The sequence below is a fragment of the Pongo abelii genome, chromosome 1 (genome assembly GCF_028885655.2).
Source record: "Pongo abelii isolate AG06213 chromosome 1, NHGRI_mPonAbe1-v2.0_pri, whole genome shotgun sequence".
Taxonomy (NCBI): Eukaryota; Metazoa; Chordata; class Mammalia; order Primates; family Hominidae; genus Pongo; species Pongo abelii.
The window spans coordinates 96,558,057-96,573,208 of NC_071985.2; the positions used below are offsets into that span (position 1 = coordinate 96,558,057).

Below are 15,152 nucleotides of genomic sequence, written 5' to 3' on the forward strand. Positions count from 1 at the left end.
AAAAGAAAAAGAAAAAAGATCTAAGTACTAAGTTCTGGGAGCACTTCAATCTTAAGAGTTCTGATTGCCTTTTGATTAGTGGCAAATGGAAAAAGAAAGAAACAAAAGGGAAAAAGGGAGCTCTGAGAGAAGAACCAATAAGAAAGACTTATAAGAAACAACCGGGCTTAGCGCCGTGGCTCACGCCTCTAATCCCAGCACCTTGGGAAGCCAAGGCAGGCGGATCACAAGGTCAGAAGTTCGAGACCCAGCCTGACCAACATGGTGAAACCCCATCTCTACTAAAAATACAAAAATTAGCTGGGCATGGTGGCACAAACCTGTAATCCCAGCTACTCGGGAGGCTGAGGTAGGAGAATCGCTTGAACCCAGGAGGCGGAGGTTGCAGTGAGCCGAGATCATGCCACTGCACTCCAGCCGGGGCAACAGAGTGAGACTCTGTCTCAAAAAAAAAGAAACAACCAGTGAAATGGGAGGAAAATCTAGAGATATGGGTATCCTGGAAGGCAAATGAAGAAAGTATTTCAAGGAAAGAGGGAGTGATCAACCATCATTACTATTAATGGGTTAAGCTGAAAATTGAGAAATGACTGATGGTTTTTGCAGTATGGAGACTGGTGCAAGTGACTTTGTTGAGTAGCTTCAGCAAAGTGACCTGAGCCCCCTTTTGTTGTTGTTGTTGTTGTTGTGGTTGTTGTTGGAGATAGAATCTTGCTCTGTCGCCCAGGCTGGAGAGCAATGGTTTAATTTTGGCTCACTGCAACATCTGCCTCCCGAGTTCAAGCAATTCTCATGCCTCAGCCTCCTGAGTAGCTGGGATTACAGGTACGTGCCACTACCCCCGGCTAATTTTTGTATTTTTAGTAGAGACAGGGTTTCACCATGTTGGCCAGGATGGTCTCGTACTGGCCTCGTATGATCTGCTCGCCTCGGCCTCCCAAATTGCTGGGATTATAGGCATGAGCTGCCACTGCACCCAGGCTTTATTTTTTTATTTTATTTTTTTTTGAGATGGAGTATCGCCCTGTTGCCCAGGCTGAAATGCAGTGGTGTGATCTCAGCTCACTGCAACCTCTGCTTCCTGGGCTCAAGCTATCCTCCCACTGCAGCCTCCCTAGTAGCTGGGACTACAGGTGCATGCCGCCATGCCCAGCTAATTTTTTTGTTTTGTTTTGTATTTTTGATAGAGATGGCATTTCACCATGTTGCCCAGGCTGGTCTCGAACTCCTGAGCTCAATTGACAGGCCTGCCTCGGCCTCCCAAAGTGCTAGGATTACAGGCGTGAGCCACTGCACCCAGACAGAGTGACTTGAATGAATGTTTGATTGGAGAATTGGAGAAAAGGACTTGGAGACAGTGAATATAGAAAGCTCTTTTAAGGAGTTGGGGTTAAGAGTTTGTTTTGTGGATTTTTTTTTTTTTAATGAGAGAAATAGTGGATTGGGAATGATTCAGTGGAAACAAAATTTGATGTAAGTCAGAGGATTGCTGGAGGGAGTAATATTCTTGAGTAGGTGAGATAGGTAAACAAGTAAAGGGATTTTTTTTAATGAAATATTTTCTATTCCCTTCTTAAATATATGTAATGTCTCCTTCCTCTTTGCCCAAAGCACTTCTTTGTTCCTCTTTTTTCATTCCTCAAACATGGTAGCTATAACTTTTTGTGTATCTACTATGGGCTTGGCACTTCTCATCTTTTTTTTTTTTTTTTTAAGAGGCAGTGTCTCACTGTTGCCCAGGCTGGAATACAATGACGCAATCATGGCTCACTGCAGCCTCAGACTCCTGGGTTCAAGCCATCCTCCTGCCTCAGCCTCCAAAGTAGCAGGACCACAAGTGTGTGCCAGCATACCTGGCTAATTATTTTTATTTTTTTGCAGACACAGGGTCTCGCTATGTTGTCCAGGCTGGTCTCAAACTCCTGGATTCAGGTGATCTTTCTGCCTCAGCTTCCCAAAGTGCTGGGATTATAGGCATAAGCCACTGTGCCTGGCCATCTATTTTTTTTAATTTATTTTTATTTATTTATTTATTTATTTTTTGAGACAGGGTCTTGCTGTGTCACCCAGGCTGGAGTGCAGTGGTGCGATCTCAGATCACTGCAGCCTCCACCTCCTAGGCTCAAGTGATCCTCCCACCTCAGTCTCCCGAGTAGCTGGGACCACAGGTGCACACCACCACACTCGGCTAATTTTGTGGGGGGGGGGGGTGTGTGTGTGTGTGTGTTTTGAGACAGAGTCTCACTCTGTCACCCAAGCTGGAATGTAGTGGCTGAATCTCAGCTCACTGCAACCTTTGCCTCCTGGATTCAAGCAATTCTCCTACCTCAGCCTCCCAAGTAGCTGGGATTACAGGCACCTGCCACCACACCCAGCTAATTTTTGTATTTTAGTAGTGACAGGGTTTCACCATGTTGGCCAGGCTTGTCTCAAACTCCTGACCTCAAATGAGCTGCCCACCTCAGCCTCCCAAAGTGCTGAGATTACAGGCATGAGACACTGTGCCCAGCCAATTTTTTGCATTTTTGGATAGATGGGGTTTCACCCTGTTGCCCAGGCTGATCTCGAACTCCTGGGCTCAAGTGTTTTACCTGCCTCAGCCTCCTGAAGTGCTGGGATTACAGGTGTGTGCCACCACATCTAACCCAGTCTTTTTTTTTTTTAACATCCAGTACACCTATCACTTTTAATTGTATCACTTTTAACTCTGCAAAATAAATATGTGGGGCATGGAGGGAGGGAAAGCATCAGGAAGAATAACTAATGGATGCTGGGCTTAATACCTGGGTGACAGGTTGATCTATGCAGCAAACCACCATGGCACACATTAACCTATGTAACAAACCTGCACATCCTGCACATGTACCCTGGAACTTAAAATAAAAGTTAAAGAAAAAAAGTATTTTCCCAACTTTGTTTTATTTATTTATTTATTTATTTATTTTTATAACAGAATCTCACTCTGTTGCCCAGGCTGGATGCAGTGGCACAATCTCTGGTAACTGCAACCTCCACCTTCCAGGTTCAAGCAATTCTCGTGCCTCAGCCTCCCAAGTAGCTAGGACTACAGGTGTGTGCCATCACACCCAGCTAATTTTTGTATTTTTAGTAGAGACAGGGTTTTGCCATGTTGGCCAGCTGGTGTCAAACTCCTGGCCTCAAATGATCTGCCTGCCTCAGTCTCCCAAAGTGCTGGGATTACAGATGTGAGTCACTGCACCCGGCCCCAACTTTATAGATGAGTAAGTTACTCAATATGTGTGCACATGGTATCTGGTGCCTTCTTTTAAGGAGCTCATAGTCTAGTGGTGACATAAACAATTACATACATGGCACAAATAATTACAATAGGCAAATAAAAGTACATGTTGTGTTTGAAGACTAATGAATAAATCAGGGTAACTTCAATACAAAATTAATAAGGGTAGAGAGGGAAAATTTAGATAACATCCAAAAAGAACTTGTATCATAAGCAGATAAGAGGTTCAAGGACAGAGGTAGCATGAAAAGAGTACTAGAAAAAGAGACTGAGAAGGGATTAAGAACCAGAAAAACAAAGAGAAACAGTGTCATAGAAGGCAAAGGAGGAAATAGTTGTGGTGTTAGATGCTACAGGGAAGTCAAAAGGTCACTCCTATTCTAATTTGGGTACTTCATAGAATCCTCATTTAATTATTCACTAATTAGCAGATACTCATTAAAGCCTATTAAGTGTCAGGCATTGTGCTGGCCTCCAGAAATACAAATATGAAAAAGACAAAACTCCTTTCTTTATTAAGCTATTAATGTAACTAACTTGGTTTTAAGGTTCTTGAATTTAAAAAACGTGTGGTAATACTAAGGAGAATGTAGAGTATATTGCATTTAAATTTAAAATATTAAGGGCTGGGCATGGTGGCTCACACCTGTAATCCCAGCACTTTTAGAGGCCGAGGTCAGTGGATCACTTGAGGTCAGGAGTTCGAGACCAGCCTGGCCAACATGGTGAAATCCCGTCTCTACTAAAGATACAAAAATTAGCCAGGTGTGGTGGCACGTGCCTGTAATCCCAGCTACTTGGGAGGCTGAAGCAGGAGAACTGCTGGAACCCGGGAGGCAGAGGCTGCAGTGAGCCGAAATTGCACCAGTGCACTGTAGCCTGGGTGACAGAGCAAGACTCCATCTCAAAACAAACAAACAAAAAAAACTTACAATATAAGGCAGAATAGTACAAGTATTCTTGAGAAAAAACAATGTACTTTGAAGTTTCAGAAAAGATTGAGATTATATGCAACTGGAGACAAAGAGAAAATGTCCTAAAGAAAGTTGCAGTTGTTTTAGGTTTTTTTGTGTGTGTTTTTTTGCTTTTCTTTGTTTGTTTGTTTTGTTTTGTTTTTTTGAGATGGAGTCTCACTCTGTCGCCCAGGCTGGAGTGCAATGGCACAATCTCAGCTCACTGCAGACTCCACCTCCTGAGTTCAAGCGATTCTCCTGCCTCAGCCTCCCTGGTAGCTGGGATTACAGGCACGCTCCAACATGCCTGGCTAATTTTTGTATTTTTAGTAGAGGTGGGGTTTCGCCATGCTGGCCAGGCTGGTCTCAAACTCCTGACCTCAAGTGATCCACCCGCCTCAGCCTCCCAGAGTGCTGGGATTACAGGCGTGAGCCACCGCACCTGGCCTCAAAGGCATTTTAATAGGGAGTCATACAAAGGGAAGATATGTCTGAAGGAATAATTGGACCCAGGACTTCCTTCTAGAAAAAATGTTAGTTTGGGCTGGGCAGGGTAGTTTATGCCTGTAATCTCAGCACTTTGGGAGGCCAAGGTGGAAGGATGGCTTGTGGCCAGGAGTTCGAGACCACCTGGCGCAACATAGTGAGACCCCGTCTTTTTTTTTTTTTTCAGAGTCTTGCTCTGAGCCACTGCGCCTGGCCGAGACCCTGTCTTTTTTTTTTTTTTGATTCAGAGTTTCACTCTTGTTGCCCAGGCTGGAGTGTAATGGCGCAGTCTTGGCTCACTGCAACCTCTGCCTCCCAGGTTCAAACAATTCTCCTGCCTCAGCCTCCCAAGTAGCTGGGATTACAGGCATGCACCACCAAGCCCGGCTAATTTTGTGTTTTTTTTAGTAGAGGCGGGGTTTCTCCATGTTGGTCAGGCCAGTCTGGAACTCCTGACCTCAGGTGATCCACCCACCTCGGCCTCCCAGTGCTGGGATAACAGACGTGAGCCACCGCGCCCGGCCGACCCCATCTTTTGTTGGTTAGGCATGGTGACACATACGTGTAGTCCCAGCTTCTCTAGAGGCTGAGGCAGGAGGATTGCTTGAGCCTAGGAATTTGAGGCTTCAGTCGGCCATGATCATGCCACTGTACTCCAGCCTGGGTGACAGAGCAAGACCCTGATTCAAAAAAAAAAAAAGTTATTTTGTCTTCAAAGGTAAACAGATTTTGTTGTTCTCAAATATGTGGTCATGAGATGGAATTTGTACTTGTGTGAAACAGATACTCTTGGTTAAATAAGTTATGAGGGGTGGATCTGGAAGGAATCGGATTCTCTAGGAACTTAGGTGCAGATTTTCCTTTGATTTGCTGACAGGTGGTGGTCAATGCATCATCAAGATTAATGCTCAGTTATGACCTCAAGACTTATCTCACCAATACCCTCAATTCAACTGTATTCAAGCTCTTCATCACCACTGGCAGAAATGGTGTCAATCTTAAAGGTCAGGAATCTCTTCATGGTTTCAGTGATTGTTCCTATCTTTCTCATTTTTCCTCAATTCATTTATCCCTTTGGATTAGTAATCCAGATTTTCTTTTTATTTCAAAACTGACTCCATCTTGACAAATAAATCACAGAGCTCTATGAGACCTCAGAAATTATGACTAGACTAAGGTTTTAAAATAGGCTCATCCTAGTCACTATTGTCTTTCTAGTTTTAAAAATACAAATTTTAGGCCAGGCGCAGTGGCTCACACCTGTAATCCCAGCACTTTGGGAGGCCAAGGCAGGCAGATCACCTGAGGTCGGGAGTTCAAGACCAGCCTGACCAACATGGTGAAACCCCGTCTCTACTAAAAATACAAAAACTAGCTGGGTATGGTGGCGTGTGCCTGTAATCCCAGCTACTTGGAGGCTGAGGCAAGATAATTGCTTGAACCCGGGAAGCGGAGGTTAGAGTGAGCCGAGATTGCACCACTGGACTCCAGCCTGGGCGACAGAGTGAGACTCCATCTCAAAAAAAAAAAAAAAAAAAAAAAAAAAAAAACTTAATATAATTTTAGGACTCTGGAGTGGTGGCTCATGCCTGTAATCCCAATTATTTAGGAGGCTGTGGTGGGAGGATCGCTTGAGGCAAAGAGTTTGAGACCAGCCTGGGCAACAAAGCAAGACCCCATCTCTCAAAAAAAAAAAAAAAAATAGAGACGGCTGGGCGCGGTGGCTCACACCTGTAATCCCAGCACTTTGGGAAGCCTAGGCGGGTGGATCATGAGGTCAGGAGTTCGAGACCAGCCTGGCTAAGATGATGAAACCCCGTCTCTACTAAAAATACAAAAATTAGCCGGGTACAGTGGCGGGAGCCTGTAATCCCAGCTACTCGGGAGGCTGAGGCAGGAGAATTGCTTGAACCCGGGAGACAGAGTTTGCAGTGAGCTGAGATTGTGCCACTGCACTCTAGCCTGGGCGACAGAGCAAGACTCCATCTCAAAAAAAAAAAAATCCAGCCACCGTGCCTGGCCAACAGACTGACGTTTTATTCCCCAGAATCTTTCTAAAATCACTACTTATTTTACTGAGAAACCTCATGCATCAGTCCCTTTGATTTTGCTGAAGATTTTTCAAGAAGAATGCCACTCATTGCAGCTGACCCAATGATAACAACAGTCCACTTCTTGCTGTCTATATGATTCCTCTTAAGGCACCACTTGTGATGAAGTTCTAGGGATTTGGGGCTTGAATTATATTGTAATTGTATTACAACATTGTATATGAAAAACAAATTCTCCTAGACCTAAAAGCTACCTCCCAACTGTACTGCTTTATTTTTATTTATTTATTTATTTATTTGAGACAGAGTTTCACTCTTGTTGCCAAGGCTGGAGTGCAATGGTGCAATCTCGGCTCACTGCAACTTCTGCCTCCTGAGTTCAAGCAATTCTCCTGCCTCGGCCTCCCGAGTAGCTGGGATCACAGGCATGCGCCACTACCCCCCAGCTAATTTTGTATTTTTAGTAGAGATGGGGTTTCTCCATGTTGGTCAAGCTGGTCTTGAACTCCCGACCTCAGGTGATCCTCCTGCCTTGGCCTCCCAAAGTGCTGGGATTACAGCTGTGAGCCACCGCGCCTGGCCTATTTTTAATAGATTTCTAACTTCCCTGTAATCTATCTTACTCCCACTGATGCCAGGAGTGGTGGGAGGCACCTGTAATCCCAACTACTGGGGAGACTGAGGCAGGGAGAATTGCCTGAACCGGCAGATGGAAGTTGCAATGAGCCAAAATCACACCACTGCATTCCAGACTGGGCGACAGAGCAAGACTTCATCTCAAAGATTTTTCAAAAAAAATCTTTGAAAAAAGACACCACCTATGTATGACATTGATAATGGAAGCCCCACTGTAGTCATTCACAAATTAGAATGCGAGGGTCTCACACTATTCTTTCACCTTGATTGAAGCAGAGGTGGGCAAACCAGCCATAACTGACCCTCTTTCTTGCTTATGTTTTTTTATGCTCCAAAATTGCCTCCATATAATGGTCTGTCTTTTTACAAATTCTTGTTAGTGACAAAGCTATTTACCTCTTTTCTGCTTTTCAGGATTCTGTACTCCAAACCAGGCCTTGGCCATTACAAAAGTACTTCTTCCAGCGACCCTCATGCTGTGCCATGTACAGTTCAGTAATACTTTGCTAGACATTCCAGCAAGTAAAGTCTTTCACGTCCATTCAGATTTCAGTATGGAGAAAGGTAGGTTACACCAGTTGAATCTGGTTTCCCCATTCTGTTTATCTATTTGTATAATTGTCCCATTCTTATTGGATTGCATTTATATCTGTAGTTTCATCTGATATATAACTGTGGAATCTTTGTCAGGCAACATTTTTGTTCAACCCATTCAACTCTCTCTTTTTTTTTTTTTTTTTTTTTTTTTTTTTAGACAGGGTCTTGCTGTGTTGCCTAAGGCTGGAGTGAAATGGTGTGATCATAGCTCACTGTAACCTTAAACTCCTAGACTCAAGCAATCCCCCTGCCTCAGCCTCCTGAGTAGCTAGGACTACAGGCACATGCCATCAGGCCTTTTTTTTTTTTTTTTTAAGAGCGACAGGATCTTCCTATATTGCCCAGGCTGGTCTCAAACTCCTGGCCTCAAGCAATCCTCCTGCCTCAGCCTCCCAAAGTGCTGGAATTACAGGTGTTAAGCCACTGCCCCCAGCCCTATTCAAATAAGTTTTAACACATGCCTCCTAGAATACCCTGTGCTTTTCTATTATAATTTACTATTTTCTTGTTAGTCCCCATTAACTCTGTGAGGCTCTGCATTGTCTCATTTATCTTTCATTCCCAGCATGTAGCACACTGTTTGGATGTTTTGTTGAATTGAAAGATATTCCAAATAAAAGAATAGGATTAACAAGTGGAAAGTGGAAATAGGCATGATGTTAGGACGACTTTATGTAAATCAGCTAATCTAAAAATGAAAGGATTCATATCAAATGTAAGGTATAGGGGCCAGGCGCAGTGGCTCACACCTGTAATCCCAGTACTTTGGGAGGCCGAGGCAGGCGGATCACCTGAGGTCAGGGCTTCGGAGACCAGACTGGCCAACATGATGAAACCCCATCTCTACTAAAAATACAAAAATTAGCCAGGCGTGGTGGGAGGCACCTGTAATCCCAACTATTGGGGAGACTGAGGCAGGGAGAATTGCCTGAACCAGGAGATGGAAGTTGCAATGAGCCAAAATCACACCACTGCGCTCCAGACTGGGCGACAGAGCAAGACTTCATCTCAAAAAAAAAAAAAAAAAAAAAAATGTAAGGTATAAATAAGGTAGTGCTTCATCATGAAACAACCTCTAATGCTAGATCAGACAGTCTGAATGGTTTGGGTCATGAGCAACCACTGAAGGAAGGTTCATTCAGCAAACTGTTTATAATACCTGATAGCAGGAGAAGATGTGGCGTTACAAAGAAAAGTAAAGTAATTTTTGGTTTGTTTGTTTTTTTGTTTTGTTTTGTTTTTGAGACAGAGCCTTACTCTGTCTCCCAGACTGGAGTGCAGTGGCACGATCTCAGCTCACTACACCTCTGCCTCCCGGTTACAAGCTATTCTCCTGCCTCAGCCTCCTGAGTAGCTGGGATTACAGGCGTGTGTCACCACGCCCAGATAATTTTTGTATTTTTAATAGAGATGGGGGTTTCACAATGTTGGTCAGGCTGGTCTCGAACTCCTGACCTCGTGATCCACCCGCCTCAGCATCCCAAAGTGTTGGGATTACAGGCGTGAGCCACCATGCCCAGCCATTTTTGTTTCTTTATTTTGTTTGCTTGTTTGTTTGTTTGTGTAGGGACAGGGTTTCCCTATGTTGCTCAGGCTGGTCTCAAACTCTTAGCCTCAAGTGATCCACCTCGGCCTCCCAAAGTGCTGGGATTATAGGCATGAACCACCATGTCCAGCCTAAAGCTTTTAACTTTTAGTGTTACCCTACTAGGTGATGAGTTACAGGGTAGACACATATATGTTTGTGACTTCAATTTATTGATGAAAAAATAAATCAGGCCGGGTGCAGTGGCTCACACTCGTAATCCCAGCACTTTGGGAGGCTGTGGCGGACAAATCACTTGAGGTCAGGAGTTTGAGACCAGCCTGGCCAACATGGTGAAACCCCATCTCTGCTAAAAACACAAAAATTAGCCAGGCATGGTGGCAGGCACCTGTATCCCCAGCTACTCGGGAGGCTAAGGCAGGAGAATCACTTGAATCCAGGAGGCAGAGGTTACAGTGAGCCGAGATCGTGCCACTGCACTCCAGCCTAGGCAACAGAGCAAGACTCCGTCTCAAAAATAAATAAATAAGGCCGGGCGCGGTGGCTCATGCCTGTAGTCCCAGCACTTTGGGAGGCCGAGGCAGGCGGATCATGAGGTCAGGAGACCGAGACCATCCTGGCTAACACAGCGAAACCCCGTCTCCACTAAAAAAATACAAAAAATTAGCCTAGCGTGTTGGCAGGCGCCTGTAGTCCCAGCTACTCAGGAGGCTCAGGCAGGAGAATGGTGTGAACCCAGGAGGTGAAGCTTGCAGTGAGCCGAAATCGCGCCACTGCACTCCAGCCTGGGCAACAGAGTGAGACTCTGTTTCAATAAATAAATAAATAAATTGAAAAAATATATAGGCCGGGCGCGATGACTCACGCCTGTAATCCCAGCACTTTGGGAGGCTGAGGCGGGTGGATCACCTGAGGTCGAGAGTTCACGACCAGCCTCACCAACATGGAGAAACCTGGCCTCTACTAAAAATACAAAATTAGCCAGGCGTGGTGGCACATGCCTGTAATCCCAGCTACTACAGAGGCTGAGGCAGGAGAATCACTTGAACCCAGGAAGTGGAGGTTGCGGTGAGCCAAGATGGCACCATTGCACTCCAACCTGGGCAACAAGAGCGAAAATCTGTCTCAAAAAATATATATATATAGGCCTGGCACAGTAGCTAATGCCTGTAATCCAGCATTTTGGGAGGCCGAGGCAGGCAGATCACTTGAGGTCGGGAGTTTTGAGACAAGCCTGGCTAACATGGTGAAACTCTGTCTCTACTAAAAATACAAAAATTAGCCGGGCATGGTGGCGGGCACCTGTAATCCCAGCTATTGCTGCAGGAGAATCACTTGAAATAGGAGGTTATAGTGAGCCAAGATCGCGCCACTGCACTCCAGCCTGGGCGAAAGAGCGAAACTCCATCTCAAAAAAAAAAAAAAAAAAAAATATATATATATATATACATATATACATATATATACATATACACATATATGTATACACACACACGTATATGTGTATATATGTATATGTGTATATATGTGTGTGTGTGTATGTATGTGTATATATGTGTGTGTATGTATTCGTGTGTGTATGTATGTGTGTGTATATATATATATATATATAAAAAATATATGGCATGGTAAGAAAGCAGAAAGAGGCCAGGCACAGTGGCTTACGCCTGTAATCCCGGTAGTTTGGGAGGCCGAGGCAGGCAGATCACCCAAGGTCAGGAGTTCGAGACCAGCCTGGCCAACATGGTGAAACCCCATCTCTACTAAAAAATACAAAAATTAGCCGGGCGTGGTGGCACATGCCTGTAGTCCCAGCTACTCGGGAGGGCTGAGGCAGGAGAATTGCTTGAACCCAGGAGGCGGAGGTTGCAATGAGCCAAGATTGCACCACTTCACTCCAGCCTGGGCGGTAAGAGTCAGATTCCATCTCAGAAAAATAAATAAATAAATAAAAATAAAGCAGAAAGGAGGAGTATCTACATGAAACCTAGAGGCAAAAATAAGTAAGGTTTTACAGAGGGAATGACCTTTAGAAGTATGACTAAGAGTGAACTAGATGTGAAGAGAACAGGACATTCCAGGCAATATAGGGCCCTAGAGAAGTTTGTTTTAGTTTTGGTTTAGTTTTTTTTTTTTTTCCAAAAATAAGATGAAATCACTTGGACCCAGGAGGTTGAGGTTGCAGTGAGCCATGATAATGCCACTACACCCTAGCCTTGGTGACAGAGCAAGACTCTGTCTAAATAAATAAATAAAATAAAATAAAAATGAAGGCAGTTTTTGGCCAGGTGCGGTGGCTCACGCCTGTAATCCCAACACTTTGGGAGGCTGAGGCAGGCGGATCACCTGAGGTTGGGAGTTCAAGACCAGCATAATCAACATGGCGAAACCCCATCTCTACTAAAAATACAAAATTAGGGCGGGGCACAGTGGCTCATGCCTGTAATCCCAGCACTTTGGGAGACTGAGGTGGGCAGATTACCTGAGGTCGGGAGTTCGAGACCAGCCTTACCAACGTGGAGAAACCCGTCTCTACTAAAAATACAAAATTAGCCAGGTGTGGTGGCGCATGCCTGTAATCCCAGCCACTCAGGAGGCTCAGGCAGGAGAATCGCTTGAACCCGGGAGGCGGAGATTGCAGTGAGCCGAGATCACACCATTGCACTCCAGCCTGGGCAACAAGAGCAAAACTGTCTCAAAAAAAAAAGAAAAAAAAAATACAAAAATACAAAATTAGCCAGACGTGGTGGTGCATGCCTGTAATCCCAGCTACTCTGGAGGCTGAGGCAGGAGAATCACTTGAACCCGGGAGGCAGAGGTTGCGGTGAGCTGAAATCGCACCATTGCACTCCAGCCTAGGCAACAGGAGCAAAACTCCGTCTCAAAAAACAAACAAACAAACACTAGGCGCGGTGGCTCACGCCTGTAATCCAAGCACTTTGGGAGGCCAAGGCAGTGGATCACCTGAGGTCAGGAGTTCAAGACCAACCTGGCCAACGTGGTGAAACCACGACTCTACAAAAAATACAAAAATTAGCCAGGCCTGGTGGCTCACGCCTGTAGTCCCAGCTACTCAGGAGGCTGAGGCAGGAGAATTGCTTGAACCTGGGAGGCAGAGGTTGCAGTGAGCTGAGATCACACCACTGCACTTCATCTTGCCTGGGTGACAGACAAGACTCTATCTCAAAAAAAAAAAAAAAAAAAAAAGAATGAAGGCAGTTTTTAAGGACTTAGTGGCAGTATATAGAATGGATAAGAAAAAGAAAAGAGGAGGCTGGGCACAGTGGCTCATGCCTGCAATCCCAGCACTTTGGGAGGCCGAGGAGGGTGGATCACGAGGTCGGGAGTTGAGACCAGCCTGACCAACATGGTGAAACCCCGTCTCTACTAAAAATACAAAAATTAACTGGGTGTGGTGGCACACGCCTGTAATCCCAGCTACTCAGGAGGCTAAGGTAGGAGAACTGCTTGAACCCAGGAGGTGGAGGTTGCAGTGAGCCAAAATTACACCACTGCACTCCAGCCTGGGCGATAGAGTGAGACTCCATCTCAAAAAAAAAAAAAAAAAAAAAGAAAGAAAGAAAGAAAGAAAGAAAAGAGGAATAGCCTGGCCACAGTGGCTCATGCCTGTAATCCCAGCTACTCAGGAGGCCAAGGTGGGGGAATCCCTTGAGCCCAAGAGTTCAAGGCTGCAGTGAGCCGTGATCACTCCACTGCACTACAGCCTGGGCAACAGATGGAGAACCTGTTTCAAAGAAAGAAAGAGGAATAACGGCAGGGCATGGTGGCTCACGCCTATAATCCCAGCACTTTGGGAGGCTGAGGTGGGCAGATCATTTGAGGTCAGGAGTTCAAGACCAGCCTGGCCAACATGCTGAAACTCTGCCTCTACTAAAAATACAAAAATTAGTCGGGCGCCTGTAATCTCAGCTATGTCGGAGGCTGAGACAGGAGAATCACTTGAACCAGGGAGGCAGAGCTTGAAGTGAGCTGAGATCGCACCACTGCACTCCAGCCTGGGCAACAGAGCGAGACTTCGTCTCAAAAGAAAAAAAAAGGCCGGGTGTAATAGCTCACGCCTGTAATCCCAGCATTTTGGCAGGCTGAGGCGGGCAGATCACGAGGTCAGGAGATCGAGACCATCTTGGCTAACAAAATACAAAAAAATCTCTACTAAAAATACAAAAAAATTAGCCGGGCGTGGTGGTGGGCGCCTGTAGTCCCAGCTACTCGGGAGGCTGAGGCAGAAGAATGGCGTGAACCCAGGAGGCGGAGCTTGCAGTGAGCCAAGATCGCGCCACTGCACTCCAGCCTGGGCGACAGAGTGAGACTCCGTCTCAAAAAAAAAAGAAAAAAAACAGGCAAGGATACCTGTGAAGGGGCAATAATGCAAGCATGAATTGATAAAGGGCTAGACCAGACTAATGGGTCTGGACCAGACTAATAAGGGTCTAGACCAGACTAATTATCCATAATTATCCAATTGCAATAATCCAAGCATGCATTGATAAGGGTCTAGACCAGACTAATAGAGAAATACTAAGAAGGGGCAGATGTTAGAGACATTTCAGAGGAGGAGTTAGCAAGATTTGGAAACGACTGGATATAGGGATGAAGGAAAGGATGTAAAGACAACTAAGGCCAGGTGCAGTGGCTCATGCCTATAATCCCAATGTTTTAGGAGGCTGAAGCGGGAGGATCACTTGAGCCCAGGAGTTTGAAACCAGCCTGGGCAACATAGCAAGCAAGACCTTGTCTCTCAAAAAATAAAATAGCCAGGCATGGTGGCGTGCACCTGTAGCCCTAGCTCTGAGGCAGGAAGATTGCTTGAGCCCAAGAATTCAAGGTTTCAGTGAGGTGTGATCATGCCACTGCACTCCAGCCTGGGCAAGAGCAAGACTCTGTCTCTATAAAAATAATAAACAGTCCAGGCATGATGGCTCACACCTGTAATCCCAGCACTTTGGGAGGCCGAGGTGGGAGGATCACGAGGTCAGGAGATCGAGACCATCCTGGCTAACAAGGTAACACCTTGTCTCTACTAAAAATACAAAAATTAGCCGGATGTGGTGGCGGGCGCCTGTAGTCCCAGCTACTTGGGAGGCTGAAGCAGGAGAATGGCGTGAACCCAGGAGGCAGAGCTTGCAGTGAGCTGAGATTGCGTCACTGCACTCTAGCCTGGGCAACAGGGCGAGACTCCGTCTCAAAAATATATATAAAATAATAATAATAGCAATAAATAAAAATTAGAAATTAGCCAGGCAAGGTGGCACATGCCTGCAGTCCTAGCTGCTTGGGAGGCTGAGGTGGGAGGATTACTTGAGCCCGGGAGTTTAAGGCTGCGGTGAGGTAGAATTGCACCACTGCACTCCAGCCTGGGCAACAGTGTGAAATTCTGTCTCTTTGAAAAAAAAAAAAAAAGACAGCTAAGGATTAAGCATGGGTAACTGGAAAAATAGTTCCTACCATTGATAAAAATAATGACACCAAGATGTGGTCTGATACATAAGTTATTAATGATGCTCAAAGCTTGTCTTTCTTTCACAAACCCTTTCCTGAGTTCACCAGCACTGACTACTTCATTCTATATCCCCAGCTCTTAACTGCCCTGCTTGTGTTATATC

At 45.4% G+C, this 15,152-nt stretch overlaps 1 protein-coding gene across 1 annotated transcript in view; it reads left to right on the forward strand.

The window, feature by feature from the left end:
* Positions 1–15,152, forward strand: part of NUP210L (nucleoporin 210 like) — a 164,489-nt gene that overhangs the window by 139,205 nt on the left and 10,132 nt on the right. Inside the window, exons 34-35 of the mRNA XM_063717482.1 lie at positions 5,576–5,702; positions 7,800–7,949. Coding sequence (XP_063573552.1) covers positions 5,576–5,702; positions 7,800–7,949 — 277 coding nt within the window. The remainder of the gene's footprint in view (positions 1–5,575; positions 5,703–7,799; positions 7,950–15,152) is intronic.